The sequence below is a fragment of the Nycticebus coucang genome, chromosome 3 (assembly GCF_027406575.1).
Source record: "Nycticebus coucang isolate mNycCou1 chromosome 3, mNycCou1.pri, whole genome shotgun sequence".
Classification (NCBI taxonomy): Eukaryota; Metazoa; Chordata; class Mammalia; order Primates; family Lorisidae; genus Nycticebus; species Nycticebus coucang.
Window position 1 is genome coordinate 63,859,046 of NC_069782.1, and position 25,351 is coordinate 63,884,396.

The 25,351-nt window shown below is 51.2% G+C and overlaps 2 protein-coding genes across 5 annotated transcripts in view; one reads left to right on the forward strand and one right to left on the reverse strand.

Moving 5' to 3' along the window:
- COL5A3 (collagen type V alpha 3 chain) overlaps positions 1–16,474 on the reverse strand; it is a 46,783-nt gene extending 30,309 nt beyond the window's left edge. For 2 of the 4 annotated variants that reach the window (XM_053582256.1, XM_053582255.1), the window contains exons 1-25: positions 16,379–16,474; positions 15,375–15,896; positions 11,769–11,927; positions 11,488–11,677; positions 11,256–11,412; positions 10,430–10,534; positions 9,993–10,142; positions 8,624–8,731; positions 8,365–8,511; positions 6,730–6,777; positions 6,616–6,657; positions 6,257–6,319; positions 5,631–5,705; positions 5,447–5,530; positions 5,282–5,338; positions 5,134–5,187; positions 4,915–4,968; positions 2,545–2,598; positions 2,406–2,459; positions 2,175–2,228; positions 1,830–1,874; positions 1,652–1,705; positions 1,422–1,466; positions 1,225–1,278; positions 1,046–1,090 (exon numbers count right to left, since the gene is read on the reverse strand). In XM_053582256.1, coding sequence (XP_053438231.1) covers positions 1,046–1,090; positions 1,225–1,278; positions 1,422–1,466; positions 1,652–1,705; positions 1,830–1,874; positions 2,175–2,228; positions 2,406–2,459; positions 2,545–2,598; positions 4,915–4,968; positions 5,134–5,187; positions 5,282–5,338; positions 5,447–5,530; positions 5,631–5,705; positions 6,257–6,319; positions 6,616–6,657; positions 6,730–6,777; positions 8,365–8,511; positions 8,624–8,731; positions 9,993–10,142; positions 10,430–10,534; positions 11,256–11,412; positions 11,488–11,677; positions 11,769–11,927; positions 15,375–15,465 — 1,989 coding nt within the window. In that variant the 5' untranslated portion in view covers positions 15,466–15,896; positions 16,379–16,474. Of the gene's footprint in view, positions 1–1,045; positions 1,091–1,224; positions 1,279–1,421; positions 1,467–1,651; positions 1,706–1,829; positions 1,875–2,174; positions 2,229–2,405; positions 2,460–2,544; positions 2,599–4,914; positions 4,969–5,133; positions 5,188–5,281; positions 5,339–5,446; positions 5,531–5,630; positions 5,706–6,256; positions 6,320–6,615; positions 6,658–6,729; positions 6,778–8,364; positions 8,512–8,623; positions 8,732–9,992; positions 10,143–10,429; positions 10,535–11,255; positions 11,413–11,487; positions 11,678–11,768; positions 11,928–12,020; positions 12,166–15,374; positions 15,897–16,378 lie in introns of those variants that run through there. The other 2 variants (XM_053582257.1, XM_053582259.1) reach the window with 2 other exon arrangements.
- Positions 16,475–17,198: 724 nt separating this feature from the next.
- Positions 17,199–24,905, forward strand: RDH8 (retinol dehydrogenase 8). The gene is made up of 6 exons (XM_053585544.1): positions 17,199–17,316; positions 21,999–22,160; positions 22,624–22,803; positions 23,829–23,922; positions 24,353–24,536; positions 24,631–24,905. The coding sequence occupies exons 1-6, from the start codon at positions 17,214–17,216 to the stop codon at positions 24,838–24,840; spliced, it is 933 nt and encodes a 310-aa protein (XP_053441519.1). The 5' UTR covers positions 17,199–17,213; the 3' UTR covers positions 24,841–24,905.
- The last annotated feature ends 446 nt before the right edge of the window (positions 24,906–25,351 follow it).

Here is a 25,351-nt window from a genome sequence, read left to right on the forward strand (position 1 = left end):
TGTGATGCCTCTCCCGAGGGCAATAAAGTGAGACTGTCTCTACAAAAACAAAAAAGAAATCTTCCACCTCTGGGAGGGTTGAGAGAAGGGATGGAAAAACAGTGCAAGAGTTGCATTGGGGTGGGAGCTTCCCAGCCAACATCATTTTCTTTTAAAATGCCTCCCAAAGTGGGCTAGGCAAGCATGTGGTAACCCCTTTATGTCCTGCAAACAATTGACAGGTCCAGAGGTAGATATTTTGGCCCAGCTAAGTCAAGCAGATTCTTTCCTAGAATTTTGGAGGTAAGAGATATAGAAAGTCTGATTAGACGGCTATGGGTAATGCAACTATAAGGTCACGAGAAGCTGGGACCTGAATAATGACTAAGCAGCACAGAATTACAAAGTTGGACAATTAAGTTTGTGAACTCATCCTAGAAAAGGTGTCTTTTTTTTTTTTTTTTTCAGCCTCCTGAGCAGCTGGGACTACAGGTGCCTCTAGAAAAGGTGTCTTGAAGAGTGGACAAGGTGCTGGTGCTGGTGTCGGTGCATAGCTTCCCAAGGGGAGGCCTTTGAAAGTGACTATAGTGATATTCAGCAATGAGGTGTGTAGCACTTTTTCTAGGACTAGTTCAAGAACTTAACTGTCTGACCTTGTATGTTAAAACTGAAATTAAAAAGGGAGACGCAGGGAAGACAAACTAAAATATGTGAAGAAAGGAGTCTGTCTGCCAGGGGAGAGAGAAACAGATATGCAGAGAAACCAAGACAAGACCACAAGTTCCCCAGGGAAGTGGCTTTTCTGGCCCCTAAGTCTACCTTCTGTGACAAGCTTCTGTGGGCTTCTCTGAATACTGACAATTTCCCTTATACAGCAAGCTATCATGGTGGGTTTCTGCTTCTTGCAACCCATTCTTGTCTTCCCCAGTAATGGCACTTTGTGACTCTGGGCTGGTTTAGGTAACATTGCAATTTATCACAGTCCTGGGCTAACAAAAAAAGGATGATTTTCCTGAGAGTTGAAAGGAGACATGAGGAGGTGGTAGTACATGGAGCTGTCACTCACCTTCTCCCCAGGAGGGCCAATGGGTCCCTGGGGGCCGGGGAGTCCCTGGGGACATAAAATGGGGGTGGAGGGCAGGCATGAGAAAGCAGTAGTGAGCACAGAGTTGGGGGGGCTGGGAGTGGTCTCAGATCTTGACTGAAAGGTGCCTTTTACCCATTATAAGGAAAAATAGTTCAAACCTGAGACCCATGATTTCCCTGCTGTCCCAAAGGGCCTGGTTCTCCTGGAGGACCCTGGGGAGAAAGTGGGGTTCAGTGAAGCTGGATGGGATCATGATGTTCAGGTTTCAGTGAAATTAGCCTGGGAGGGTTGTGAGTAGACAGGGATGGGGGATCATGGGGTCAGAGGGTAAGGGGTCAAAGGGTGGGGCACATACCACATTGCCTTTGGCACCTGGAGCACCATCAATTCCAACAACACCCTGGTGGGAGAGAGGATGTGAGACCAGAACAGGTGAACAAGCTCAGAAGCTGAGTCTGATTCATGGAGAGGCACAGGTGGCAACATGAGGCGGCACAGAAATCAGGCAACATAAATGGACATGCACAGGGACAGAAAGGTGAGGGAAAAAGACAGAGAGATGCAGAGAGCCAGCGGCATTCTCACCGGGCGACCTGGGGAGCCAGGGGAGCCTCTGGAGCCAATCAGTCCTCGGGGGCCCTGTGAAGAAAGAGGAGCATTATTCTAGCAGGGCCTCTAAGCAGCCCTGTAGGTTCCAGGCATCTTAGTGGCCTGGGATCCTCCTCTGTACCTGGCAAGGGCTGCAGGGATTCCTGATACTTACCGGCTCCCCAGCCTGTCCAGTGGGTCCTGGAGGTCCCTCTGGTCCCTGTGGGAAAGCATCGTTACCCACAGGGGACCACCTTCCCTCATCTGGGCAGCCAATTCCAGGAGATCTGAGAGTCAGACTGAGACTGCCAGGATCCCACAGCCTGAGTACACAGGACTCCATGCAGGCCGACTCCAGAGCTGCACCTGCAATCCTGGCTCTTACCTCCTAACCCCACAAGAGCCCCCAGATCTGAAGCTGCCTTTAAAAAACCCCAGTCGAGCCACCTAACCGTCCTCTCTGACTCTCATTTGGGCTTCCTTGCCTCCAAACCATGCTCTGACTCTCTTCCAAACTTACCCTCTCACCATCTTCTCCAGGGGGACCAGGTTGCCCCACATGGCCAAAATTACCCTGCAATAAGGAACAGAGGAAATTCAGGGTGGGATGGTGCAAGTGGAAGCCAGCCCCTCCCCAGGAAAGGAGATAGGACATGCAGAGGGAGGGCTCAGACACAGGAATACATACAGGCTGTGGGTCTGAGGACGAGAAAGGGGGCATGAATGGGGGGGAGGAACCTCACACACTCACCTTTTGGCCCTTCTCACCAGGCAGCCCTGGAAGGCCATCAAAGCCTCGATCACCCTGTCCAAAGAGACTCCCTCTGAGCCTTGAACCCTCAATGTTAACAGCTCCCCCACCAAGCCCTAGTCCAGGCCCCATCACCTACCTTCGGACCAGTATCCCCCGGGAGGCCTCGAGCCCCATCTGCTCCAGGGCGGCCCTATGGGGAAAGTGAGCCCAGAAGTCAAGGTTAAACCTTCCCTGTAGCCCTCCCCCAAGTTGGGAACTCAATATAATCAACATTGTCACAATATTACTATAATATTATGATCATTTATTAAGCACCTTCCTCATGCAGAAGCCTTTACTGGGGGCTTCTTTGTGCACCAATTTAACCTTCCAAATATATCCCAAGTTCACCCACTATTGTTTATCCCCAGGACCCTCAGCCTAGTCGAAACTACCTTTATTCCCTAAATTAAGAACCTCATCTTCAGCTCCCATCAATTGCCCTGCTGTGTGTTCCTCATTGTATTTATAACAAGTTACACATCGCTTAGTGATAGGGATGTGTTCTGAGAAATATGTTATCTGGAGATTTTTGGCATTGTGCAAATATCACAGAGTGCTCTTACACGATCCTAAATGGCACAGCCAGCTACATACCAAGGCCGTGTGATACGGCCTCTTGCTTGTAGGCTACAAAGCTGTACAGCATGTTCCTATACTGAATACCATGGGCAGTTGTTACACGATGGCAAACATTTGTGTGTCTAACCTAACCATATCTAAACATAGAAAAGGCAGCCAGGTATAGTGGCACATGCCTGTAGTATCAGCCACTTGGAAGGCCAAGGTAAGAGGATCACTTGAAGCCCAGAGTTCAAGACCAGGCTGGGTAACATAGCCAGATTCTATCTCAAAACAAACAAATAAATAAATAAGCTTAGAAAAGTAAAAATAAAATATAGTATAAGCAGTATACAAGTGACAAACACCTGACTTAAGCACAATTCGCACTTACAAACAGGGGCTAGCTATTATAGTAAGTCCCCAAGTTAAAAATATCTGACTGGGGCGGCGCCTGTGGCTCAGTCGGTAAGGTGCCGGCCCCATATACCGAGGGTGGCGGGTTCAAACCTGGCCCCGGCCAAACTGCAACCAAAAAATAGCCAGGCGTTGTGGCGGGTGCCTGTAGTCCCAGCTACTCGGGAGGCTGAGGCAAGAGAATCGCCTTAAGCCCAGGAGTTGGAGGTTGCTGTGAACTGTGTGAGGCCACGGCACTCTACCCAGGGCCATAAAGTGAGACTCTGTCTCTACAAAAAAAAAAAAAAAAAGACATCTGACTGCCTCAGCGCCTGTAGCTTAGCAGCTAAGGCGCCAGCCACATACACCGGAGCTGGCGGATTCGAATCCAGCCTGTGCCCACCAAACAACAATGACAACTACAACCAAAAAATAGCTGGGCGTTGTGGTAGGCACCTGTAGTCCCAGCTACTACTTGGGAGCTGAGGCAAGAGAATCGCTTAAGCCCAGAGTTTGAGGTTGCTGTGAGCTGTGACGCCATAGTACTCTACCCACGGTGACAGCTTGAGACTCTGTCTCAAAAAAAAAAAAAAAAAATATTGGGGCGGCGCCTATGGCTCAAAGGAGTAGGGCACCGGCCGCATACACTAGAGGTGGCGGGTTCAGACCCAGCCCCAGCCAAAAAAAAAAGAAGAAGAAGAAGATAACATTGGCTTGGTGCTGTGGCTCAAGTGGTTAAGGTGCCAGCCATATACACCTGAGCTGGCAGGTTGGAATCCAGCCTGGGCCTACCAAACAACAATGACAGCTGCAACCAAAAAAATAGCCAGGCATTGTGGCAGGCACCTGTAGTCCCAGCTACTTGGGAGGCGTAGGCAAGAGAATCACTTGAACCCAGGAGTTGGAGGCTGCTATGAGCTGTGATGCCATGGCACTCTACCCAGGGCGACAGCTTGAGGCTCTATCTCAAGAAAAAAAAAATTTTTTTTGACTGATGTTTGGCTTACACTTACAAATAAAGGCTATTATAGGTAACAAGTAAATATACCTATTCCAACATACAGACAAGTTCAACTTAAGAACAAACCTACAGAACCTATCTCATTTGTACCCTGGGAGTTGCCTGTATACCTTATGCTATCTGTCATTAAATTTAATGTTCTTATGTGGTGTATAACTGTATCTGTAATTATCTTGTTTGTCATTTCCATCGATGTTTTAGGCTCCTCTTTTGCAGAAGCTGTTCCTTCTGCTTGGAATGGTGTTCCTTATCTGTTCACCTGGTTATACTTCAGATCTCAGGGCAAACATCCCTCCTTTCGGCAAGTCCTTCCTGACTCTCTGACCTGGACAGATTCCTTTGCCATATGCTCAGTAGAGCTGCCATTACTGCCCTCAGAGCTCCTGTCCCACTAATGACACCAACAGAGCCTGGGGCTGTAGAGCCAGTGATCATGCTCAGTGCTAAGAGGTGGATAAGAAGTGGTCTAGGGACCTATGGGTCACTCACCATCTTGCCCACTCGGCCAGGGGGCCCATGAGGTCCCTCCAGGCCTCGGGGACCCTAGGGGGGAAAAAAAAAAAACAATAGAAAAAGCAAAAGAAAAGAAGAATAAGAAGGGATAAAGACTTACTTTAAATTATCGTCTAAGAAAGGCAGTAACTGCAAGGGTTTCCCTAGCCCCTTGACATTTTCCCATCCAGCCAGTCCCACCCCCACCAGTCTCACCTGAGGCCCCATCACTCCTCCCTCTCCTTTTGAACCTGGCTGCCCAGGGAGACCCTTGAAGGAGAAAGAGATGGAGAAATGCATCAGAGGAAGGTGCTTCTTCTCTGCTGACACCCATGCCCCTCCTCCATGCCAATCCTTTACTCACCACAGGACCCGGGCGCCCAGTGAGCCCCACTGGGCCAGGGGGACCTTTCATGGACAGCTAGAAAAACAGAGGGAAACAGATCCTGGGGTCTCCCAGGAGCCCCACATTATGCCCCATCTCTGTCATTCTCTCCGGTTCTCCCTGAGACACCCATCTGCCACTCACCTGGGCCTGCTGCAGTACTGCCTGGGCCTGGGCTTGCTGGAAGGGCACTGGGGGTCCTTTGTGGGAGCTGCTTGCAAACTGGAACTGGGGGGCAACTAGTGGTGAGGTACATTCCAAGGAGAAGCCCCTCCTTGGTCAGGACCCCACCTCTGGACAAGGCTGTGCCACTCCGTCTCCTTCTTACCGGCATCATGATCACAGTGCCTGGTTGGCCCCGGATCCCATCAATGCCGGGGATTCCTGGGAGGCCAGCAGGGCCCTGAGAGGAGGTATGAGACAGAGAGGGAAGGAGGGAGAGAGATGGGGAGAAATAGAGACCAAGGGAGAGACAAAGACGGAGATGGAGAAGATAAAAAAGAACAGAGGTAGAGAGATAGGCAGAGAGAGACAGAGAGAGGCACAGATAGCCAGAAGATGGATGTGGGGAAAGAGAGAGAAATAGAGGGGGCATGATGGGAAAGATAGAGAGATGGAGGGAGAAAGATAGAGTCATAGAGAGTGGCAGAGACGGAAAGACAAAGACAGAAGAATCAAGGCAAGAAGAGAGATAAAGAGACAGAGAGACAGAAGCATAAGGAGGAAGATCCAGATGAAAGCCACACAGAAACAGAGACAGAGAAGGAGAAGCAGAGGGTCAACCCCCAGAGACACAGAGGGACAGGAGAGATAGTTCACAGGTGAGGAGAGAGGTGGGCAAAAGGAGTCAGGCCCAGCCTCAGGACAGTGTCCCCAGTTTTAGCCCCTTCATCCTCCCAACCGAAACCTCACTCCACACGCCCAGAAGAACACACCCAAGGAGGAGTCTCTTACCGGTGGACCAGGGTCTCCAGGGAAACCTGTGGGACCAGGAGGCCCTGAGGGGCCAACCAACCCCTGTTGGGGACAGAGAAAGAGAAGTCAAAGGAAGTGCAAAATTTGAGCCAAGCTGATTTCTGACCTACCACTGACTTTGACCCCAGGCTGACCGCCAACCCCACCACTGAGCCGTTCCCACTTCCCAATGCTATACAGACCCACGTTGACCCCCAACTTTACACCTGACCCCTATTTTGACTCATCCTTTAAGTCCTAAGTGGCCAATACACTGAACAGGCAGTGTTATACACCAACCCCTCACTCCCCCAAGCTGGAAGGGAACACAGGAAAGAGAAAACACATTTGTGACTCACTCGGGGTCCAGAGGCTCCTGGAGGTCCCTCAAACTGCTGACCCTGAAGAGACAAAAGAGTGTGACCCCTATTCTTACAAGTCTTCTCAATGCCCTCACAGCCCAGGCTCCTCACCTGCTCAATCACTGCAGGCTCTCCTTTTGCCCCCTTTTCTCCAGTGCCCTGGGGCAGGGGAGTGGAAAGAAAAGAGATGTGAACTTGGACATAAACCCCTCAGCTCACCAATCTCACAACCATCTCCTACCTACCCACCATGGCTTACACAGGCTCCACCCTCAGAGCGCCCTCTGCTGTCCTTTGAATAAAGGACCAACATGCACTGAGAAACTCAGCCTCCCTGGCAATGACAAGTCCAGGTGAAAAGAGGAACTTCAGAGCTTGCTGCTGAGTCCTAATCCTGGATCTGCTTCTTACTGAGTGATGTTGGGAAACTTAGTCAACCCTTACAACTAGTTATCTGTACTGTAAAGTCGGCAGGTGAATGATGAGTGCATGAATTATAACCCATGTGAAGACAAATGAATGAAAGTGATGCTGAGCACATCCCAGAGTAATTGAGTTACAGCTGTTCATCAATTCCCATGTGCAACACCAAAGCTAGAACCTGGGCTCCCTTCTCTGTCGGCAATTTTTTTTTTTGAAATAAGGTCTCGCTCTGCCACCCAGGCTGGAGTGCCATGGGTCATTTAAGCTCACTGGATCCTTGAACTCCTGGGTTCAAGCAATCCTCATGTCTCAGTCTCCCAAGTAGCCGGGACGATAGGCATGTGCCAGCATTCCTGGCTAATTTTTAAATTTTTTTTTTTAGCCCTGAGTAGAGTGCCATGGCATCACAGCTCACGGCAACCTCCAACTCCTGGGCTTAAGCAATTCTCTTGCCTCAGCCTCCCAAGTAGCTGGGATTACAGGTGCCCGCCCCAAAGCCTGGCTATTTTTTGGTTATAATTGTCGTTATTTGGCAGGCCAGGGCTGGATTCAAACCTGCCAGCTCTGGTGTATGTGGCTGGTGCCTTAGACACTTAATCTACAGGTGCTGAGCCTAATTTTTAATATTTTTGTAGTCACAGGGCCTCTCCTGTGTTGCCCAAGTTGATCAGTAACTCCTGGACTCAAGTGATCCTCCCACCTCAGCCTGCTGACTTGCTGGATTATAGTTGTGCACCACCACACCCTGCTAATTTTTAATTTTTTTTTTTTTTGTAGAGATAAAGGTCTTGATATATTCCCCAGGCTGGTCTTGAACTACTGGCCTAAAATTCTGGGATTAGATGGCAGGTATGAACCACTTTCCACCAGTTCCTCTATCTGGAGTCTGCATCTTACTCAATGGTCCCAACAGACCTCTACCTTTCTCCACCTCCAGCAGCAAGAACAAAATGGAGCATGTTCTCAGGGGTCCACTTCGCTCCATCCCCAGGGCTACTACCCTCCCCCAGGCCCCTCTGGCTCTCCCTAGCATCCATGTGCTGTTCAGCAAGCAGAGGAAGCTGTCAAAATCCTGCTTCTTTTTCAGCAGCTTATCCTGGTGCTTAGACCAAAAGCCAAATGTGTCCCCCTACCCGCACGCCCATCCATTAGCAGAGTGCCTGTCACACCGTAGGCACGCAACAAATTTTTGCTGACTGCACTGGGGTTGTGGGAAGACATTCTAGGCAAGATTAGCAGAAGTCAAGAGAGAGAATAACAGCTCCTTGCAGCTTCAGGCAGGAATCCCTTCTCTTGCTCATAACCCCATCCACCAAGACTCACCAGAAAGATCTGGAAGTGAATCCGAGATGGCTGTTCTGCTGCCCAGAAGTCGGGGCCCATGGTGGAGTCACCTCCTTCTTCGTCCTCCCTGGCTGCTTCAGTCTCCAGGGTCCCCAGCTCAGTTCCATTGTCAGGGTCCAGGTCCTCCTGAGGACATTGGGACAGACTAAAGTTTGCCGCTGACTTCCTGCCTGCCTATCATCACCACCATCACAACCCCTGGGCCTCCACCTTCCAGCCCTGTACCTTTCCCACAAACCTCTAGGATCATGACATTGTGGCCAGTAGTGGAGGTGATGACCAAAGGTATGGGAGTCAAAGGCAAATTTGAAGCTGGTACCTCTGTCTTTGGGATATCAGTGGAGGGCTGTAGGAGAGATGGAAGGAACATTATCTCTGGGTTCAGGCCAACCAAGACAAAAGGCAAAAGATCTTGCCCCCACCACTGCTCCCAGTCTGGGAAAGACAGAGGAAGATTCCCAAAGAGCTTCAGAAACCAACAGAGGCAAAGAGAGTAGGGCTGGCTGGATGAGGGAGGCCAGCAGGGGGGCCGATCCTCCACAGAGGAGGGGTCTGGTGGGGCTGAGCACCAGAGAAGGCCAGGAAGGCCAGGAAGGCAGAGCCTGGCTGGCTCCAGAGCCTCAGCATTCAAGGTCAAGCTCCAGCACTCAAGGGCCAGACTCCCGGAAGCCTATCCCACATGTCCTCTCCCAAGGCAGAGTCCAGTGGTCAGCCAGCCAGGCCACAGTAGGAGGTAGAGCAGCAGCTCCTTCTGGACTGTACAGCTGCAGAGGAACTGGGTCAAGGCAATGGGGGCCCAGGTGAGGGACCGGGCTGAGAAAGGGGCAGGGAACCAGAACGTTATTGGTGTCAATGTGCTGGGCCAGAAAGATCTGGAACTGAGATGTAGTGCAACCAGTGACCTCCCCCAAGGACCCCAACCAAAAACCCACCAACTAATGACATCAATAAACCTCAATTATTCCTACAACCAGTGACCCATAAGTGACCCTCCCTAATTAATGACTTCCATCAATGGCCCCAACCCAATACTTTCCTATCCAGTGATTTTCCCAACCAATAATTTTCCCACCTTCATGACAATAAGCATTAACCACTGAGATCACCACAACTAATAAACGCCACCAGGGCCCCCTATGATCAATTGTACCCCAACCAGTGATGCTCCAATAATTAATACCCATAAGGGAGCCCAAATAATGCTCCTCAAGCAATGACACAGAAATGGTAATCCCAATAACCAATGACATACACACATCAATGACTTCCTAATCAACACCCCCTCAGGATCTCCCAAAATAATGACCTCTCTTCGATCTCCATGAAAATCACTCTTCCAACTACTGGCCCCTATGGATGAGTCCTCTAGACCCTCCAATCAGTGATCCCCTACCAACAACCCCTCATACTAATAGATTCCAACCATTAACTTCAAACTATCAACATTGGTAATACCATTAAGAGCTTCTATCAGTGACCTTCGACAGTGACCCCAAGGGAGGAACACCCCAAATCGGAGAGTAAGGTCTGAATCAGTGACCAGTAGGAATCAGAGACCAGAAGGCAGGTTGTCAAGACCCAAAGTGAGAAGTGGCAAGGTCCCTTACTTGGTTCTCCAAGAAGCCAGAAGGGAGGCTCGGGGTTGAAGTTCCTTTGTTCTTCTTCCTGCCTTTACCCTTCCGACCCCGTCCTTTTTTCTTTCCTTTTCCTTTACCCTTGCGCCGAGGAGGACGGGTTTCTGGCTCACCCTGCAGGGCCTGAAAGAGGGCCCCAGACAGCTCTACAGCATTTCACCTCCCCAACCCTGGTTGGAGTTCCCATCCCTTGGGGTGACCTGGGACCACACGTTTCTAAGGTATATGACCTGAGGTCAAAGTCTTCATGCTTGGGATCTGTGTGACTCAGGGGTCACTCAGCCTGGTATTTGGAGTTAGAGGTTGCTCACCCCCATAGTTGGGAGTCAGAATTCACTTATTCCTGAGCAGGGGCCAGGTAAGGCTCAGCCTATGCCCTCAGGTTAGGAGTAATGTGGCCCCTCACTCACCCCTGAGGTTGCAGGATCCAGGTTGTCACAGCCAGGGAGGTACCTCTCGCAGGCATGGAAGGCATCCTGAGGATCTGGGCTTAGCAGAAGCTCCTGAATATCTCCCTGGAAGAGGGAGTTGGGGAAGGGGCCTAGGCTGACCCTGAGCCTCATTTGCCTGGCAGGTATCTACCCACCTCCTGGCACCAAGGTCTGGTGATTCCCCCTCCAAGACCACCTAAGTATAAGAGGGAGGTGGCCCTGCCATGGGCCGAGGATCCTTCTACTCCCTGTAATTAAGAGAAGGAGAGATTCTATCAGGGCCCCACCAAACCACAAACCACCCCCCATATCTGCCCAACAGAAGGTGAATTTGTTTGTTTGCTTTCAGGCACAAGTGAACAACTTTTCTTTCATGTACTGTGAATAAAGAAGAGCATGAGATAGACAAGGCCTGTAGGTGACACACAGCACAGTCACCAATTATGGTCATCATACCACCAAAAAGCATATTGCCACACAGGCGCACACACACACAAATGTCACAACTGCTCAGCGCACAAGTGCACACCATCACAGAAACCATCTCAGGTCACAGGTCACAGTCACACAACTGGATCCTCCCCCAACCAGCCAAGGGGGCACCATCACAATCCAGGGTCTCATGGCAATACAATCTCACAATCTCACACTACAGCGACACACACAAGCACATGTCCTCTTCCCTTTGACTCCTGGGGCTCAGTAGACACTTGACATCTTCCTTTTCCAAGCTCTTCTCCAGATTCAGGCTGTGAACAAAATGTCCCAGTGCCTGCCTCAATTTCTCCCATCACTATACTCCTACCTCAAAAGTCTCCTCTGCAAGGTCCTGGGTCCCCAGCACAGTGAGTCCAGCTGTACTGATGAATCGAGGCCCCTGGCCCAACACTGAGGGCTGAGGTTCACAGTCGGTGACCAAGGTCACCATCTCTCCATCTACGCTGACTGCCACATGGTGCCACCTGCAAGAGGGCAGCCTCAGTGGTGGTGCTTCTCACCTGACCCCTCCCCAGGCTCCCACCCCTTTCTATACTCACCTGCCATCCGTGAGGTTGAATTTCTGGGGGAGGGGACTAAAGGAACTACCCAGGAGGGTTACAGCTGGCCCCAGTGCCAGGCCCAGCTGCAGGGCACCCTTCTCATCATAAATGGAGAGCAAAACAGAATGATTGGCCTCTTGGCCTCGCAGAGTCATCAGCACAGAGAAGTTCTCAGGAAAGTGCTCATCTGGGTGAGAAGGAACAGGGCTGCTCAGATAGCCAGGAGATGGCCCTAGCTCCTGCCAGGTTGAACCCCAGGGCTTCCTGCCATGGCTTACCTGGAAAGAGCTCCCATGTGGGGATGCTGAGGATGTTGGCCTTGCCTACCCTGAATGCCCGGTCACCTTCTGGAGCCCTCTCGGGACAGAAGCCAGGCCCCTCGTGGACCCCAGCCTGGCCCCACTTCATACCCAGGGCCTTCAGCACGTCCACAGGCTCTGCAGCAGAAAGAAAGCAGTTAGAACAAGCCCAGGACTCCAGGTCAAAGGCTCAGATTTGGGGTGAGGGGTGTTCAGCCTCTACCCACTTACATTGTATTTGTGGCTCAGGACAAAAGCACAGGCCTGGGCCCAGCACACCCTCCCCTTCCTCATCACCCCACAGATGTTCCGGCCTCATCAGCCTGTTGATTTGTTGTTTTTTTTTTTTTTCCTCTTGTTTTTTGGTGAGAAAAAAAAAGTTGACCTAGTTCTGGGATGAATCAAAGCTTCCTGGCCTAAGCCCCAGAGCTGGACTGTCCCCCTCTCCCCACAGCTCCCCCACACTTGTTCCCTAGGGCTGCTTCCCAAGCCTGGAGCCCCCTTGCCACGGGAAACACATGTGGAGAGCTCCTGGTGTGTGTTCTTTCCCTACCTCCTCCCTCCGGCCTACACTGACCTCCTCCTTGGACCACCAGTTCCTCTGGTCTCTTCCATATGACTAGCCCCCGACCCCAACCTCCTGCCTGTCCTCATCCCAACTTCTCCATCTGACCTGGAACTTCCCTATCTCACCCTCTCTGACCTCCCTCGTCTGATTGCCTCTCTCTGATAACCTCCTGACCTTCCCTCTCTGACCCTCTACCTCTCTCACGCCAGCTAAAAAAAGGGACTGATCTGGTCCAGCTAAATCCTAATCTAGGCCATCCTACTAGCCCCACCCAGACAGACCAGCCAGGACTAAGTGGAAACACATGGCTTGGCCAGGGGTGGGTGGGGGCTTCCCCTGAGCCCCTGCCTACTCTCCCCTCCCCCTGCTTTCTGCAAACTGTCCCACTGACCCTGCCCCAGCCTCTTGGCAGGAGCCAGATTCTGCGAATATGCCATGACTTCACCCCAGGGGTGGCTGTGCTGAGCTCGCCATTGGGTGCTGAGATGGGGGGCCCTGACTTGGGAGAGGTAGAGGCTTGGAAGAGAGATATCCTGCCCTGTCCACATTTTTCCTGGGTCAGAACCCTTGCTTCCCAGACTCCTCAGATGCCTGTTCCAGTCTCTGTTTCCTCCTGTCCCCAACTTCCCTCTCCTTTCTGTCCCACTTTTTGTGCTGATCTTTCCAGGTCTTTCTCTGTATCCAGCTCAGAATCAATCTCTCTCTCTCCCAATCACTCTTATTCTCCAGCTCTGTCTCTCTGTTTCTCTCTCTCTCTCTTTCGTCCCTCTTCCTCTCTCTACTAGCAGCCCACATCTCTAATTACTTGTGCTGTGGCTAGGCTGTTATTAAGAGGAATTTGGGTTGCAGCCCCCTGGGGCTGAAATCTGGACTCCCAGGCTCTGCTGACCACAAGAGTCACTCCCCCGTGGAACAATTATCCCCCAGTTTCCCAGTCTCCAGGCGGGAGCCCTGGAGGAGGACTGAGACCCATGACCTCACCCAGCCTGGAGGCTCCCTGCCAACCCAGACCCCAGCCTCATGGCAGGGGGAAGTGACCTCCCCTCAAGGACCACTCATTCACATGGAGAAAGTCTGGTCCAGCTTCTAAGCCAAAGGCTCCTGCTTGCAACTTGCACCCTTTCTGGAATGACCTTTCTGAAACTGTCTGCCCTTTCTTTCCATGGCTGACTGTGTGACAAGGAGATACACAAGAGGCATTGAGTTCTGCACTAAGGCCAGGAGGTAGGGGTCTCTCAGGGCCCCCAGGAAGATGTCGGTGGGGTCTAAAACGTGAAGGCATGCAGGCAGAGTAGGTTGGGACATGCCTGGGATATCCCAGGTTTTTGGAGAATGTAGGTGTGGTGAGTGTGTGTGTGCAGTTATGTGTATGTGCATAACATCATGCAAGTGTGGGTGAGTCTGAATGAACTAGGGAATGGCCGCGCATGCCATTTCTTGAGGTATCAATGTGTCCAAACATTTGGCCTACAATGAAGGGATTAAATACAGTTGTTTGACATGTGGCTGTGTGACGCTGGCATAAGTTTGTCATCATGCAGTTCCTGCAGGTGCATCTGTGACTGTAACAGCTCAAACTCCTGATGGGAGAGGCTGTGGTGTGAAGTGTGGGCCGAGTCTGTGAATGGGTGATGGGCTGTGAATGTTGCCCCAATTTGAATGGATGCCAGGGGCAGCATTTGTGTGAATTTGAACCTGTAGGAAGGTGACAGAAGCTGAGACTGTGTGGCAATGTCTGAAGGGGGGAGTTCCCTGGGCACTGGTGTTTCACACTCCTGGAGTCTCATGGGGCTTTTATTCAGAATGGATGCCTGGGATTGCATGATGATGTGAATGTGTGAAGGTGGGAATGGGATTACCCACATAGGCTCCTCTTCCGACTCAGGAGAAAGTGAAAAAATGGTGTGTGTGTGTGTGTGTGTGTTGGGGCCAAGCTCACCTTAGACAGGGATTCCAGGGAAGGCCTAATCTGGGGTCTCTCAGATCAGAGAAGCTCCATAGCCCACCGCTTGGGAAACCACAACGTCCCCTCTGGTCCCTGGGGCGCCCCTTACTCCAAACCCTGCGGGGTGGGGCAGGGCACCCAGCCAGATGCGCGCAGCTGGGCGTGCGTCAGCGCTGACTCACCCATCCGGTGGCCCCCGGGACCCCTGTGGGGCCCGAGAAATTCCTCGGGAAAAACACCCAAGGCTCTCGCAGCTGGGGGAGGGGGAAGCAACTTCTGTTCCGGCCCCGCCCAGCGCCCCGCCCCGGCTCGCCCCTTGCCGGGGACCTCCCCGAGGATCTGTCCGTGGTGCTGATCATGGCTCTGGGGAGCGCAGGGTGGGGGGAGGGGCGGGCGGGAGAGAAGGAGGGGTGGGCCTGCACCAATTTGGGACAAAGGAAGAGGGAGAATGGGATGAAGCCATTTGGGGAGAGGCAAAGGGAACTGGATGCACGAAGAGCCCCCCATATTTGCCAACACTCACCATCACCCTCAGAATCAGCGGCTCATGTCCTCATGGGCAATTATTTACCTCACAAAATCACAACTACACCCCTCGCAGGGTCACCCAGTGACATACAATCAACGTTCTTAACACACTCATAACGCATGTGTAATTCTTAAAATCAGCTCCAGACACAGACACGTACATGCACTACTCACATCTCACAACACACGCTCTCCCAGGGACCTCCCTGTCACCCATATTCATACAATCACAGTCAACCCCCACACCCAAGTACACACACAATTTCACTCCAAATGACTGCACGCACAGACTGCACGCACACTGCTCCACATACACGCCTATATAAATCGCATTTATTCTATGCCCCCGCCTGTAAACAATGTCACACATTTTCCCAGCCCCCCATGTCACACCCACAAATCAGAGTCGGACCGTCACGACCCCTCATTACATAGTGGCCGAACACAGTGGGCACCCCCTATAGTGCTCCCCTAATCCAAATTTCATTTTGCTTTTGGGATCTTGCAGAGTCCTGCACCCTGAATCTCCTCCCTCCCTGCTCACCGGCCTGTGTCCCGGACAGAAGTTGCAGGGCGGCCAGGAGCAGGCAGAAACCAGCCCGCGGCTGGCCCAGGCCCCAGCAGCGGCTCTCCATCCCCGCGGGGCTCAGCCAGGCTCAAGGCGAGGGACGAGATTGGGCGGCTGCAGGGCGCGGCGACTCCACGGACTCGGTGCAGTCACCCGCAGCAGCCGGTTCCACTCGGGATCTGCAGGAGACTGCTTGAGACCCCGCCCCGGACTCGCCCAGCGCTGGGGAGTCGGCGCCAGGCGGGGCTGGATGGGGAGGGTGACAGCTGGTGGGGGAAGTTGGGAAAGTTTGCACTGCGCCCTGATTGGCCAGCTGGGGGCGCAGCCCTGGGCCGGGAGCTGGGCGGTTCTCGCCCCACCTCACACTGGAGGAAAAGGGTCACTCCCGGCCAGCCCTAGAATTCGAGGGTCTCAGCCTTCCCCCAAACCCTCTCCTCCTAGCAGTCCTCTTCAAAGGCGATATTAGCCTCCTTCAAACCTCCAGCCTTCATGCAGGCCCTGGAATTCGAGGGAGACACAGCTTAGTACCAAATCCTTTCTGCCTTACGTGGGGAAAAGGAGGGGCGGGTGTCTCATCTCAACTCCCACCCACCTGCCTCATTTTGTCCTTTCGCCTCACCCCCAAGGCCTTCCCTCAAATCCCTAAGTAAAAGGCCCCCATCTCACCACAAACCTCACCCCAAATCCCCAAACAGGGTTCCCAGCCTTAACCCCAACCTTCAACTCCCCACCCAAATCCCAGCACTGGGTGTTCTCCACCTACACCAGACTCTCATCACAGACTCCAAAGCACAGTTTCCCCCTAAACTGTTGATCCTCAAATAAAGGATCCCACCTCCACCATAACCCTCATCTCTGCCCCTTCCCCCAGGTCTCCAAATAGATGTCTCAGCCCCAATCCCAAATCCCAACAAATGTGGGGGTCTGTCCCTACCCTAAAGCAGGGCACCGCTGCCAAGAGGGGAAAGGGGGATTCTTACCATTCCTGGAGTAAGGGAGAGGTCCCCCCAGTCTCACTGCACTGGACCCCCCCCCCACAGCATGAAGAGGCCCCCAGGGCAGTAGGCAGAGCCTCTGTGCAATTGGACAAGTGCAAACAAGCAGGATATGAGAAAGCTTCCCCAGGGAGGAGCAAAAGGGGTGTATCCAGGGCCCTAAAATGCCCCCACCCATTTTAAGGGAGAGATGGGCAGTGCCTCCCTCCGAGCCTCTGGGTCCTCAGACAAAGAGTCTCTGTGTCCCTGGAGAAGAGAGGGTGGGGCCCCACCAAGCCTGAGGGAGAGACGGAGCCCCCTGAGAGAGAATCTCCCTAAGCCGCTCCTCCTCCCTCCCCAGGGACACCCATGCCTGAGATTTCTCTTACTAAAAGGCTCTCATGAAGTTCCTGCCTTTGCCCTTGTTGGGAAGTTCTTCCTATAGTCCAACTGCATCCTCTGACAGTTCTACTCCCATTTTCTTTTTGAAAGGGCCCTTTCTGGACCCTCACTCTCTTGCTTTCTCTTACTCTTTCCCTCCAATCAGATATTCTTCCATCCAGAAACTCTCTGCAAAGCTGAATAATTTACAATCACAATAAAAATAAAAATTGTAAAAGCCAGTTATGAGTGTAGCAGGTGTGGAGAGGAAATATATGAGAGGGTGAAAGAAATGGGGTACAGACCATTTAAGGTATTACCCCCAGCTGCTCAGTTCAGAATCATGCAGGTCTCCCAGGCCTCTTTTTCCCTGCAGGGGATCTGTTGAAATGTGCTTAGGAAGGCTGGTGGGAGTAAGGTGTTACCCAGCGGAAGTCACACATCCAGGGAGGGGATCAACATGGCTGCTGCACCCCGGACTGTGCTGATCTCGGGTTGCTCATCAGGAATTGGCTTGGAGCTTGCAGTGCAGCTAGCTCATGATTCCAGGCAGCGCTACCAGGGTAAGAGGACCCAGTGTGGAGCCAGGAGACAGCATGGGTGGGCATGACTTCCAAGTACCTACAGCCCCAGCACAATTAACACCACCCTGTTCCTTCCTGCTGTACTTGTGGGCTCTGGGAGGAAGCAGGATGCCTGGTGTACATCCAGGAATCAGCTTGTCACCCAAATATTTCTTGAGCATCTACTGGGTGCTAGGCACTATTCTACATACTGAGAACACCAGCTGGGAACAAAAAAGACAAAAATCTGAGCCCTGGGTACTGGTGTAGTAGGGGAAGGCAAAGAGGAAAGACAATAAACCGATACAAAGAAATTGTAATATGTCTTGTGAGAATAACTGTCAAGAAAAAAAATAAAGTAGGAAGGAGAGTGGTTCCGGGTGGGTGGGAGATATTTTTAGAAGGGCTGGCCCAGAAATACTTTTCTGAGAAAGTTTTCACTTGGGCATTCCCTTGGATGGAATAATTATTACCCTGACATATGCTCCCCCACCTTGCCCCAGATTGCTGCTCTGAGATAAGCCTCTTAAGTGCTCCTGACCTTGGAAGTTAAAAGGGGGCCCTCAATTTCTAGGGACTTGCCCTCCTGCAGTTCTGAAGTAATTGCTCAGACCTCACCAACCATGAGAACCCCTGCCCCAGAGCAGGAGTGAGTCAAAGTGGGCAAAGGGTAATTAGTTAAGAGGAGGCTTCTGGGGGTGAGGGCCTTGCCCCAGTTGGCAGGGCTGATTCTCACTGTTTTTGAGACACACAGAGCTTGCTTAAGGTCACCCAACTAGAAAGTGGCAGAGCTGGGATTTGAATGAAGGCAGCTGAGGCCCTGGGTCCATGTTTGCCTCTACACTGCATGCAGATGCCAGGCCATCTGCATGGTCCCTGTGAATCTCACAGGCCCATGGGCAATATGCAAATGCCCTTAGGAATGTGCATGGGTGCTTTGGATGCACACATGAGGGGATATGCAAACATGCGTGCTTCTGTGCATGCAGACATAGCGCATATAGTGAGGCTGTGCTAAAGAACATGAGCTTAGCACTCCCACAAACCCAGGTTCAAATCTCAGCAGTAGGGGTGGCGCCTGTGGCTCAAGGAGTAGGGCGCCAGCCCCGTATACCGGAGGTGGTGGGTTAAAATCCGGCCCCGGCCAAAAACCACGCAAAAAAAAAAAATCTCAGCAGTAGGCCAGGCGAGGTGGGAGGATCACTAGGGACCAGGAGTTCAAGACCAGCCCGAACAAGAGTGAGACCCTATCTCTAGAAAAACTAGAAAAATTAGCTGGGTGTGATGGTGGGTGCCTATAGTCCCACTTACTCAGGATGCTGAGGTAAGAGGATCACTTGAGGCCAGCAGTTTGAGGTTGCTGTGAGCTATATGATGCTGTTGCTGCACTGTAACCTGGGGAGCAGAGTGAAAAAAAATTCAGCTTGCTAGGGGTGGGACAGGAAAGGAACTTCACCTTGCTGAGTCTCAGTTTGTTCATCTGTATAAAAGGGTAATAACCTCCCCTACCTGTTCTGGTTATTGTTGCTAAATAACAAATCACCCCCCAAATTTATGGCGTACAACAATCACGATAATGTTTTTGTTTTTTTGGCCAGGGCTGGGTTTGAACCCGCCACCTCTGGCATATGGGGCCAGCACCCTACTCCTTTGAGCCGCAGGCGCTGCCCTTGTTTTTTGTTTTTTGAGACAGAGTCTCACTATGTCGCTCTGAGTAGAGTGCTGTGGCATCACAGCTCACAGCAACCTCAACTCTTGGGCTTAAGTGATTCTCTTCCCTCAGCCTCCCAAGTAGCTGGGACTACAAGTGCCCACAACGCCTGACTATTTTTTGGTTGCAGTTGTCGTTGTTTGGCAGGCCCGGGCTAAATTTGAACCCACCAGCACCAATGTATGTGGCTGGCTCCCTAGCTGCTGAGCTACAGGCATCATGCCAACAATACAATAATTTTTTAATGGTTTACATAGGTCATGAATTCAGGAGGAGTTCAGCTAGGTGTTTCTGGTTCAGGATTTAAAGTTGCAACTAGAAGAGTGAGGGCCAGAAAACATGTGGAGGTTGGGCAGGCATCTCTCTTCCTCTCAATACTTGAAAGGCTTCTTGACGTGGTCTCTCTCTTTGGGCTAGCTTGGGCTTCCTTATAGCACAGAAGGACAACTGGGGTGCTTCACGGTGGCCGGCAAGAGTGGCTGTTCTAGTGGGGTTCAGTGGCTCACGCCTGTAATGCTAACACTTTTGGGAGGCTGAGGTGAGTATATCACTTGAGCTTGGAGTTCAAGACTAATCTGAGCAAGAGTGAGCCCCCCATTGCTACTAAAAGTAGAAAAATTAGCCAGGCGTTGTGGCGGGTGCCTATAGTCCCAGCTACTTGGGAGGCTGAGGCAAGAGGATCACTTGAGCCCAGAAGTTTGAGGTTGCTGTGAGCTATGACGCCATGGTACTCTACCCAGGGTGACAGAGTGAGATGCTGTCTCAAAAAATAAAAAAAGGGGCTCACTGCCTGTGGCTCAAGCGGCTAAGGTGCCAGCCACATACACCTGAGCTGACAGGTTCGAATCCAGCCCAGGCCCGCCAAACACCAATGACGGCTGCAGTCAAAAAATAGTCAGGCATTGTGGCGGGCACCTGTAATCCCAGCTACTTGGGAGGCAGAGGCAGGAGAATCACTTGAGCCTAGGAGTTGGAGGTTGCTGTGAGCTGTGATGCCACGACACTCTACCCAGGTGACAGCTTGAGGCTCCTTCTCGAAAAAAAAAAAAGGTCAGGCCAGCCAGGTGGCTCATGCCTGTAATCCTAGCACTTTCTGAGGTAGATGGATCGCCTGAGCTCAGGAATTTGAGACCAGCCTGAGCCAGAGCAAGACCTCATCTCTAAAAATAGCTGGGCGTTGTGGTGGGCACCTGTAGTCCCAGCTTCTTAGGAGACTGAGGCAAGAGAATCGTTTAAGGCCAAGAGTTGGAGGTTTCTGTGAGCTGTGACACCATGGCACTCTACCGAGGGCAACAAAGGAAGACTGTCTCAAAAAAAAAAAAAAGAGAATTGATTGAGCCCAAGAGTTTGAGGTTGCTCTGATTGTGACACCACAGCATTCCACCGAGGGGGACAAAATGAGACTCTGTCTCAAAAAAAAAAAAGGCCAGGTGCAGCAGTGGCTCCCGCCTGAAATCCTAGCACTCTGGGAGGCCAAAGTGGGCACATAGCATCACTACCAATGGTTCCCAGGTAGTCATAAGATTCAAGCAGAAGGGAATTAAACGCCATGTCTTGAGTTGGGAGTGGCAAGATTTTAGCAGGGCATGTGGGATGGGATATATTGTTGTGGCCATCTTTGGAAAATAAATCAGTGATGTAATTCATAGGGTTCTTGTGAGTTTGAGATGGTGCTTATAAAAGTGCTTAGCACGGGCAGTGCCAAGCTCAGTGGGTAGGGTGCCGGCCACATACACCAAGGCTGGCAGTTTGAATCTGGCCCGGACCAGCTAAAAAACAACAATGACAGCTGCAACAACAAAAAAAATAGCCGAGCATTGTGGCAGGCGCCTGTAGTCCCTACTTAGGAGACTAAGGCAAAAGAATCGCTTAAGCCCAAGAGTTTGAGGTTGCTGTGAGCTGTGATGCCACAGCACTCTACTCAGGGTGACAGCTTGAGATTCTGTCTCAAATTAAAAAAAAAAAGTGCTTAGCACAAGGTCTAACACTTGGTAAATGTTCAATAAATTGGAACTCATTATCTTAATGATGTAAATGTGGCTATTGATACTATTGATAATTCATTGTGCATATATGCATGCATGTTGGCTATTGCATTTAATATATATATATATTTTTTTTTTTTTTTGCACTTTTTGGCCGAAGCTGGGTTTGAACCCGCCACCTCAGGCATATGAGGCCAGCGCCCTACTCCTTTGAGCCACAGGAACTGCCCTGCATTTAATAATTTTTTTTTTTTAGAGACAGAGTTTCCCTTTATCACCCTCGGTAAAGTGCCATGGCATCACAGCTCACAGCAACTTCCAACTCCTGGGTTTAGGCGCTTCTCTTGCCTCAGCCTCCCAAGTAGCTGGGACTACAGGCACCTGCCACAATGCCCGGCTATTTTTTTGTTGCAATTTGGCCGGGGCTGTGTTCAAACCCACCACCCTCCGTATATGGGGCTGGCGCCCTACCCTCTGAGCCACAGGAGCCGCCCAATATTTTTGATGTTTTATAGAGATAGTCTCATTATGTTGCTGAGGCTGGTCTCAAACTCCTGAACTCAAGCAATTCTCCCACTTTGGCCTCCCAAAGCACTGGGATTACAGTCATGAGCTAAATCTGAGTAGAGGTTGAACTCTGTTATACTTCTATATTTATTATCTAACCTAGTAGGCTATGAACTCCATGATGGTGGGAACTTTGTCTGATTTTGTGCTGTAGTCTCAGCTTATAGAATAGGACATAGCATATAGTAGATGCTCAATAAGTGTCTATAGCATTGATGAATGGAAGAATGGATGTGGGTACATATCAACATGTGTACACAAGTTTGCATTTGTTAGCTGAGCAGTAAATGAAGGTGTGTAAACTCCTATGTCTGGATCCCTCTGTGACTGAAATCTAATGCAAGATCACAGAAACATGAAAGCCCCCAAACAGGGGAAACAAGCCTAGGGCCTGTCCCAGCTCTACTCTCTTTCTCCAGTGATAGCTACCATGAGGGACCTGGGAAAGAAGGAGACACTGGAGGCAGCCGCGAGGGAGGCTCTGGGGCAGACGCTCACTGTGGCCCAATTGGACGTGTGCAGTGATGAGTCAGTGGCCCAGTGTCTCAGCTGCATCCCAGGAGGAGAAGTGGACGTGCTGGGTGAGACTTTGTGGCTCAACACTAGAAATAAACTGAGGCCTAGGGGTGGGGTGGATTTTATGGAATAAAAAATTCTCACATATGGGGAAAACCATATGTGGTCAGGAAAATTACTTTGCTGAGTCACAAAGTAACTCAGGAAGTTAAGTGGGGAAGGGGGCATGATGAAGAAAAAATTTATGGGCCCTAAAGCTCTGAAGGAGGGTGGGCGTGAGTGAGATGCAGTTTGGGATCAATCCTGAGTTGCTCATGCATCACCAAGGATACAATCCCCAATGGCCCTTCCTTCCATTCAGGGCTCAGGGTCCACTATGACAAATGTTGAATTGTGTTTAAAGATCATCAGATGTTCACATTTGTCTGCCCAAGATACCCTAGACTTGGAGTGATTCAGAGAGTGTCCCAAAGTGACACTAAGAAGGGCTGAGGGACTTCAAGGTAACCCTCAGAATCCGTTCCTTAGTGAATAACGCTGGAATGGGCATAGTGGGGCCCCTGGAGGGGCTCAGCATAGCTGCCATGCAGAACGTCTTTGATACCAACTTTTTTGGGGCTGTCCGCCTGGTCAAAGCTGTGCTTCCAGGCATGAAGAGGAGGCGGCAGGGCCACATCGTTGTGGTCAGCAGTGTCATGGGACTGCAAGGTGAGCTATGGGGGCCCACCCCTGAAAATTCCCCCTACTCCCTGCCACCCGTGTCTGACTCTCCCCAGACTGGAAGGATGACAAATAGGTTGTAGATCATATTCCAAATGAGTCTGGAGAACTGTGTTAAGAAAGATTGTGAAGCTCAGGGGGAAAGGTTCTGGGGTAGATTAAGCATATCTGCCATGAGATAAGAGCAGGCAAGTGGTAATATATATGCCATCAACAGCCATCTCTATCTCAGCATCAACCCCATTTCTGCACACCTCCAAATATCTCTCTCAAACATCCCTCCAAACCCAAAGGAACCATCAGACCTCTTGGGGCTCCTCCTTGCCAAACGCCTTCCACTAGGCCTCAGAGATGCCTGGGTTTATAAGGAGATCCATGGTTGATTAGTGGCCTGCTATAGGCCAACTCTGGAGGCAACATACTCTACATCCATGCTCCTGGTCACTCCTTGAACCCTCTGACTCCCTTTCCCTGGAAATTTCCTGGGATCTGTCCCCCTCCTCTGCATTCCCCTAAGGAATCCACCCTACTTGTCGCTCTACCATGGAGAAGCTGCATCTACAAGGAATGCTATGGGCAGTGCCTGTGGCTCAAAGGAGTAGGGCGCCGGCCCCATATACCAGAGGTAGCAGGTCAATCCCGGCCCAGGCCAACAACTGCAAAAAAAAAAAAAGAAAAAAATACAAATACAAGGAATGATAAGGGCCCTGTTGAATAAAGAATCTCATGCCCAAGTGACCATGGGGATGTAGAGGCTGGAAGAAAATAAGGGAGTTTCCTGGGAGTAGGTAGAGCTGAGAAGAGATGGCACCTAGCATTCCAGGACACCCCCATCCTGACCCCATATGATCCCATCAGCCGGTGCCATACATCCATCACCTTGGCATGAGATATCTCCCTCACTAGGATCCCTAAATCTTCCTTGCTTTCTCTCCCAAAGACCCCATCAGTCTGGGACCTACAAAGCCCATTCCCCAGGCCCCAAAGAGCCCTCCTTCCTCCCACTGTCTCAGGTGTCATGTTCAATGATGTCTATGCAGCCTCTAAGTTCGCCCTGGAGGGATTCTTCGAAAGTCTGGCTATCCAGCTACTGCAATTCAACATCTTGTAAGACGGGTAGCAGGGGTGTTGTAGGGGGCAAGAGAAGGGGATGGCAGGGATGGGGAGGAAAGTTTGGCAAAATGGGCCAGGTATGGTAGCTAGTTCCTGTAATTTCAGTGCTTCGGGGGCTGAGGTGGGAGGATCAATTGAGGCCAATAGTAGGAGACCAGCCTAGACCCCTTCTCTACAAAAACATAGAAAAATTAGCCCTACAAGGTAGCATACACCTATAGTCCAGCTACTCAGGAAGCTGAGGCAGAAGGATTGCTTGAGACCAGGAGCTCAAGGCTGCAGTGAGCTATGATTGGGCCACTGCACTCCAGCCTGGGGAGCAGAGTGAGACTCTGTCTCAATCAGTCAATCAATAAATAAACAAGCAAAATGGGGCAGCTGGTCTGTTGGGGCACAAGACTCATAACCCCTGCCCTGTACCCAGCATCTCCCTGGTGGAGCCAGGCCCAGTGGCCACTGAGTTTGAGGGGAAACTCCTGGCACAGGTTTCCACAGCTGAATTCCCAGGCACTGACCCTGAGACTCTGCACTACTTCCAAGACTTCTATCTGCCAGCCTCGAGGGAGCTCTTTCACTCTGTGGGACAGAGACCACAGGATGTGGCCCAGGTGAGTGATGGGCCCAGGGCCCCAAAACTTGACTCAGGTATATTGTGGGAAAGGGCTCCCCCTGGGTCCTAGAGCTCAGGGTTGCACCTCACAGGCCATCGTCCAGATCATCAGCATGGCCCGGCCACCCCTGCGTCAACAGACCAACTCCTGCTACTCCCCACTAACACTGCTCAAGGCTGTGGACCCCTCTGGCCACCTGTACGTGCGAACCACACACAGCCTCCTCTTCCGCTGGCCACGCCTCCTCAGCCTTGGCCTTAGTTGCCTAGGCTGCCTCCCAACCCGGGTGTGGCCTCGATGAGCAAAACAGAGCCCCACCCTTCCCACTTGTGAACAACCAGGCCACTGAGATCCACATCCAACTCAGAGAGCCATAGAGACTCACGGGGACTTTCCTTTCACACCCCCACCAATAAAATGTGTTCGTACTCACCAGCAATGCATGTACAGTTTTTCCATTAAATATATATATTTATAAACATAAGCTATAATTACATTAGATATTTAAGAAAGTTCAATTTCTTGAATTTATGTATTTATTTTTCTTTGTGTGTGTAGGCAGGACAGGGTCTCCATCAGTGGTGCAGACTAGAGTGCAGTGGCATGATCACAACTCACTGCAATCTTCAGTTTGGGGGCTTAAGTGATTTTCCTGTCTCAGTCTCCTGAGTAGCTGGGATTACAGACATATACAACCATGCCTGGCTAATTTTTTTTTTTTTTTTGTAGAGACAGAGCTGTCTATGTTGCCAAGGCTGGTCTCAAACTCCTGGCTTCCAGCAATCCTTCTGCTTTGTCCTCTCAACTGCTAG

Coding starts and splice junctions, on each gene's coding strand:
- RDH8 (XM_053585544.1), top strand. CDS start 17,214: ATGGCTGCTGCACCCCGGACTGTGCTGATCTCGGGTTGCTCATCAGGA. Junction 17,317..21,998: donor TTCCAGGCAGCGCTACCAGG/GTAAGAGGACCC, acceptor CTCTTTCTCCAG/TGATAGCTACCATGAGGGAC. Junction 24,537..24,630: donor GACCACAGGATGTGGCCCAG/GTGAGTGATGGG, acceptor TGCACCTCACAG/GCCATCGTCCAGATCATCAG.